At 42.9% G+C, this 6,858-nt stretch overlaps 1 protein-coding gene across 1 annotated transcript; it reads left to right on the top strand.

The window, feature by feature from the left end:
• Nucleotides 1-205: 205 nt before the first annotated feature.
• On the top strand, nucleotides 206-4,991 carry LOC108425338 (serine/threonine-protein kinase pim-3). Its single transcript, XM_017693911.2, has 6 exons — nucleotides 206-733; nucleotides 1,232-1,341; nucleotides 1,473-1,523; nucleotides 1,618-1,981; nucleotides 2,888-3,064; nucleotides 3,344-4,991. The coding sequence occupies exons 1-6, from the start codon at nucleotides 646-648 to the stop codon at nucleotides 3,526-3,528; spliced, it is 975 nt and encodes a 324-aa protein (XP_017549400.1). The 5' UTR covers nucleotides 206-645; the 3' UTR covers nucleotides 3,529-4,991.
• Nucleotides 4,992-6,858: the final 1,867 nt, after the last annotated feature.

Here is a 6,858-nt window from a genome sequence, read left to right as displayed (position 1 = left end):
CGCGGTCGAAATAGTTCCCAAGAACGTGACACTGAACTGAGAATATAAAAATATTGTTGGTCTTTAAAAATACACAGTCTCGCACGCTGTATGTTTTAAAATTTATGCGGGAAGTTAGGTGTAATTTTCACCTGATTGTTTTGCAGCGGCGGAGGGATATTTGTTCGCACACCCGTCAAAATATTGGTGTTATAGGAGGCGGACGGTCCGCGCCAAAGCTCAGTCAGACAGAGCACGACTGAATCTCACGGCGGAGCGCGTACAGTTTACAGAGCTAAACCCAGTGACATTGTGTTCATGTAGCTCGCTCACACCGGTTCGCCCGTCCTTGGTGTTCTTCAAGAGGACGAGTATCACTGGATTTTAACGCTGAGGATTGTATTCGTTTTGTTTGTTTACCCTTTTCTCTCGGCGCTGGATCAGCACGCACGGCGGCGGTGATACTCTGTCAGCGAGGCAGTGCGGTAGGCGCACTGCACCGGGATCTAAACTCAGCCTCGCCTCGGTGCCTTTGGCTAGCACCACCGCTAGTTTACTGACGGTTTTTTGCGTTTTGGACTCACCTTTACTCTGAACAAAATAAACACACACAAAAAACTGCGGGATTTCTTTTTGATATATATATTTTTTTACATGTATTGAACTATGTTACTGTCAAAGTTCGGCTCTTTTTCTCACATCTGCAACCCAAACAGCATGGATCATCTGCCGGTGAAAATTCAGCTCCAGCCCGGTAAGTCTACACGCTGCAGAAAATATTGATTATGCCCATTATTTGGCTTGAGGTAACTGATCACTCGTTTAAACACCAGCCTACTTTGCCTGCTTGGCTGTTTGTTATGGCTGGTTACCAAATAGATCCTCGCTCCCTATATAGGGCATCGCTCCGGTCCAGCGGTGACACATCTCTGGTGCACTGTCTCTTTGGCTTTTTACACACAAATAAAGCAGAACATGTGCGATACGGAGCTATTTGGGATCCAGCCAGTGTTTCCAAGTTATAGTTCATTAGGCTTTGGCTGTTATATGAACGCACTGGCACCCTTGATGCCTGTGTTTTGGTTTCTGCCCGCCTTGGAAATCACATCATCATCACCACTGGCTACCTGGCTGTGTGGCGGGTTAGCAAGCTAGCAGTTACTCTAGCGTTAGCGTTAATGTGGCGTGTGACGGTAACTGAAGTGAAACGGGATTTCAGCTGATTTAAGTAAACTCTGCTTCGTTGTTGCAGTGAAAGTGGAGCCAGAGCCCTTTGAGAAGGTCTATCAGGTGGGCTCGGTGCTTGGAAGCGGTGGTTTTGGGACGGTGTACGCCGGCAGCCGCCTGTCTGATGGTTTACCGGTAAGACTAACTCCCTCGGTCGCGCGGTCACAGCGGCGGAGCTGCTGCTGCTGCTGGGCTGCTGGACTTTAGCCTTTAGCCACGCTTCTCGAGAAGATTTATGTACTTAGCTTGTGCTTTTCGTTTATTAGGTCGCCGTGAAGCATGTGGCGAAGGAGAGAGTCACGGAATGGGGTTCTGTTGTAAGTATGCAGAGCTTTTTTTTAGTTATATGTCTATTGGAGAGGTGGTCTTTGGAGGGTTTAATAAAAATCTGATTTTCTTTCTTTCTGCCAGAGTGGCGTGATGGTGCCTTTGGAAATCGTGCTGCTGAGGAAAGTGGGCTCCTCGTTTCGAGGTGTGATAAAGCTGCTGGACTGGTACGAGAGGCCGGACGGGTGGTTAATCGTCATGGAGAGGCCGGAGCTGGTCAAGGACCTCTTCGACTTCATCACCGAGAAGGGCGCTCTGGACGAGGCCACGGCGCGAGGCTTTTTCCGCCAAGTGCTGGAGGCCGTGCGCCACTGCTACAGCTGCGGTGTGGTTCATCGGGACATCAAGGACGAGAACCTGCTGGTGGATCTGCGCACCGGAGACCTTAAGCTTATCGACTTCGGCTCGGGGGCCTTCCTCAAGGACACGGTGTACACTGACTTTGACGGTACGGAGACTGCACGCTGCGCAGTTCAGCTCCCATGTAGACATTTTTGCGGTGTGTTGGGTTTTGTATTAGGAGTGCATGGCATGGGGGTTCCCCTTAAATCCATGAATTTTTAATCAGCCGTGTTCTCTTTGGAGTTATTAGCTGCTAGAACAAGGGTCATAAAGTTAATCAGGGGGTTTCCATAAACCTAATGAGGCACTGATTTCTATTTAATGTAACATATAGTGTATACACAGTATAATCTGATTTTTGTCTTTTGTTTTGATGAAAAATGGCTTATATTTTTCCTACTGAGGCTTCATGCTGGCACACATACACACAGAGCGCTTGGCTCATGATGTTTTCTGTTGACAAAAACCTTTTATTCTTGTCCAGTTTTTGCCACGTGTTCTTCCTTAGTAAACACCAAATCAGAGGCATATAGTAGTAGTTGTTTGTTAAGGATGCCTGCATTTTCAGATTGACATTCAAAGCAGTAATGGGGGCGGAAACATGTAAAGGTCGATTTAAAACAGATCTTGTGCCACGTAACAGCTGTGTGTTGTGAAACCTGAGAGGGTAGGTCACGTGACGGCTCACGTTGCACTTGCAGTTTGGTTTCAGCTTCTCCTGCCCCTCTGGAGGAGGGCGGGACCGTTGTGTGGAGGAGCAGACAGCTGAGCTAGGAGTGATGTGCCCCCCCCCCCCCCCCCCCCCCCCCCTCCTCCTTCAAGGAGGGTTTTTTTTTCTTTCTTTTGTTTCTTTGCCCTTTTAAATTCTGAGCTTCCACTAGAATCTTGAACGAGGCTCTGAGTCAGCTGCAGCGTTAGCACATGAATGGGACAGGGAGGGGGTGAGGGAGTGAAGAGTGGTGACGTCTCTGTGTTTATAACCAAGTGTTTATTTCTCTGTCTGCCCTCACAGGTACGAGAGTGTACAGTCCACCAGAGTGGATCCGTTTCCACAGATACCACGGACGCTCGGCAACCATCTGGTCGCTAGGGGTGCTGCTGTACGACATGGTCTGTGGAGACATCCCCTTCGAGCAGGATGAGGAGATCCTCAGAGGGCGCCTTTACTTTAGAAGGCGGATCTCAACAGGTGAGTTGTTTTTTTTTTCCACGCCCTTTTTCATTGCCTATGCGAAAGAACTAATACTCTGAAAATGTGTTACCAGGTTCCTATTAAGAATCTTATGAGTTCATGCAATTACTATAGTTAATAACACAAATATTATAGATTCGTATACAGGTGTTATACAGCACTACAGAAGTCTTAGTTTCTTGTTATATTGCTACAATTCTTTTTCGTAGAAGATGAATATTTCTCTCAGTGTATAGCAAGAAGATGCTAATTCTTCACTTTTTGCTTTTGCAACAGAGTGTCAGCAGTTGATCAAGTGGTGCCTATCACTGAGACCGTCAGACAGGCCAACGCTGGAGCAGATATTTGAGCACCCATGGATGCGTCCCGCAGAAGTGTCCAAAGCAGAAGAAGGTGACATTCGGCTCCGGACCATCAGCACGGACACTTCCAGCATGAGCTCCAGCAAGGAGAGTCTTTGAAAGAAGGCCTTCACTTTAGGGAGTGGCTGGGACTCAAACGGACTTCTAATCTGCTGCCTTGCCAATGCTGGGCTTGCAGATTCTTTTTTTTTTCCTCTTGTAGGGAACCATAATTTATTACAGTTTGCTCTTCCTTTATATCTTTTTATTTGTTCCTTTTTTATGATTTATAAATCGTTTCCTGATTGGGGGAACATTTTGCCATTTGGGCGGACTTACCAGCACTATTTATTTTTATTATTATTATTATTATTATTATTTTATTGTTGTTACAAGGCTGGTTTATGCATCTGGCAAGCCTCCTATACAGATGTGGCTGCTCTCATAGAGCTTGGAGAACTTTTTATTTAAATGTTTTAATTTTATTTTTGATTTGGAGTGCCTTTTTGAAAGCTGCTGTTTGGGGGGCTTTCATCATTTGCTTTTTTTTTTTCTTCTTTGTTTTCCCACAAGCTGGTTTGGAAGTTGGTGCTGCAGCTGGCGATGGTCACTGCGTGCCAATGACCAGCCAGCTTGGTGGGGGGGTCTTACAATGGGGAGGGGGTGACCAATAGAAATACTTGAAACGCACTCACTCACTGCGTCTCCTTCTAACGCTGCTCAGTCACATTTTAGCCTACACAGGTTGTCTGGAAAAAAAACTGTTCCTTTTTTCTTTTTTCTGAATGTGTATAGAGATTCAATATAACCGCTGTACCTTCTGAGGGTATATAAAACCCCTTCCCCTTTACCCCTCACTCTTCTGCTCCTCATCCCACTGCTGATACTACGTTGGCCTGGCTCCTGGGTTTTGGGGGGCCTGGGTGTGAAAATGCACAATCAATGCAATATTCATCTTTTTTTTTTTTCTTTTTTTTCCTTTTTTTTTAATAAAGTAATCTTGTACAGTGTGTGTGTGTGTGTGTGGGGTTTTTTTTTTGTGTACAGTTTTTCTTCTTTGCATTTAATTTATTTGTAACATGTAGACATTCCACACTCTGTGGCTATTTATTTTTATTTATTGTCCATGCTTAAATCCCAAATTTTGCATACCTTTATATGGCCTTTTGTTTGCATTCCTGTTGTTTTTTTTTTTTTTTTTTTTTTTTTTTTTTTTTTTTTTACATTTGGACAAGAGATGATGGATGCACTGAAGCTGTTGTCAATGTAAAAAGGAATAAAACAAGGTTTACTTAAATTGGAAGAGCTATGAATGTTATTTAACTTCTCTTGTTGGTCATTGTTTGCCTTGAAATGACTCTAATCAAAATGACATATTTGTTGTTTCAGGTCTGTGTAATCTCCATTTGCTAGATGGAAGCGTTTTAGAGAATTGGGCTGTTGTCACTGGCTCCGTAGTCCAGTGTTAGATGTTCTTTCTCTCACTCTTTCTCTCTCTCTCTAATAGTTAAAGCTGTATGAAACAGAATGGAGATCCTATTTTTATACAAAAACATTTCAATTAAACTTTTATTTGTACAGAACGTTTTGTTGTGTTTCATTGGTCTGATGTTGGCTAACATTCAAAGTACTTTGGCTGGAGACAAGGTTATCTTCATATTCTAGCCGAGGGGGCAAAATAAACACTGGGAAAAAATACACTCTTTCAGGATATGCCTAGTAGACCCACAATTAAGTCTACTTCAGGTTTATGAAAACTATATAGTAAGTGGTATGAGTCACTTGTCTCAGTTTACTGGAAACACTGAGAAGGTTTTGTCTAGTGTTTTTTTCCCCTCTTAATTATGAAATCTGAAAAAAATCGAAGCACACATCTGTGCCAGCAGACGGCATTCAACAAATTGGTTTTCCATCTAATAGCCGCCACAACATGAGTAGCTTAATTATTAGTCATAGGGCTGGTGAGTAACAGGCCCCTGACAGGCCCCCATGAGTCAGTGTGTTTTCCTTGAATTGTGGGCAGAGGCTCTGATGGGGACATGCTGCCCCCTCTGGTGACATACTGCACTCACCGTTTGGCTTTACAGGGTTAATCCACTTATAGTTTATTGATGCTGTAATTAGAATGTCTGACAAAGCATTAAATACACAACACGTATGTTTCATGTATTCACAGCATTTTTATTTGAGTAACTGGATGCGTATGCCATCAAATGTCTGGAATAGAACCAAATCGTACACAAGGTTACTGCTCCTAAAGGAACACTTAAGCATTTTTTTTAATCTACTCGAATGGCATCTGCCCACTGGCTTCTGTTAAAGTATGTTTTGAGTCATTGGGTTTTGTGTTATCTGTGTTTGACCATATAAAACAGATTAAGCAGATAGAGATTAGGTTGAAAAATGCTGAAGTATTTCTTTAAGGACAGTGTACATCATTTCTGCCACATACTTGCTACAGGTACTGTTTTCAATGTCAAATACTATTCACAACCATTATTGATTCTTAGTAATATTTACATTTATATTTACTCACCCAAATAGTACACCAGTACCCCTGTCTCACAAAACTTAGTCAGGGTTCCCTGATTGGTCAGAAGCTTAGCCCAGCCTTGATTGGTCCTATAGCTTTTTATAATCCAAAATCCCAAACTCAACCAGCCCTGGAACAGGTTAGTCATGCAGCATAAGTTGCCATAATGATGTAGCCTGGTTAAAAGTAATCCACTGTCATGAGATGGAAAATCCAGGGCTACATCGAACTAAGAGTCAGTGGTGAACCATGACTATTAGAGCTAGGCCTCCAAATCAATCCATACATCTCACAATTCAATCAAAAATGAGGAAAAAAGCCACAGCTACAATCAATTTACACCATTGCTCCATTGGAACTCTAGTTAAAAACAAAGTGGAGCTGCCACTGTTTTCCATTTCTAACATCTGACTGAAACGCATTGTTGTTACTACAACTCACACTCACAGTCAGTGATGTAGATGACTTCCAGAAGGCATAATGTGATGTTGTTTTCCTCACAAATTTGGTCACAACCCTTTTGGAAATCAAAACACGATTGAGTTAAGTTGATTCCACTGTCACTTACTTACTATGTGATTGTTAGTTATGTTGTTTAAACTGACATGTTAGGCCTTCATTTCAGCTCCTGACATCATTACCAATTGGACAGCTACCTTGGCAGTATATCTACCCTGTATCAGTGGAGAAAATCCGTGACACTTTATTCTGAGTGCTCCTTTTAGGTGAAACAAATACTCGACAGATTCTCAGTAACATGTCAAAAAACATATGAGGGTTAGGATTAGACTTTGGGTTGAGGTTAAGGGTAAGATTGAGCTTAATGTAAGTAATGTACCAACACAACATCTACAGGATATTTACTTCATTGTAGTCAGTGCTTCACTGCTACTGCTGATGTTGTTGAGGTGTTAATG

The sequence above is a fragment of the Pygocentrus nattereri genome, chromosome 1 (assembly GCF_015220715.1).
Source record: "Pygocentrus nattereri isolate fPygNat1 chromosome 1, fPygNat1.pri, whole genome shotgun sequence".
NCBI lineage: Eukaryota > Metazoa > Chordata > Actinopteri > Characiformes > Serrasalmidae > Pygocentrus > Pygocentrus nattereri.
The sequence above is the reverse complement of the archived record's forward strand: the minus strand, read 5'-3'. Positions and strand labels throughout refer to the sequence as shown.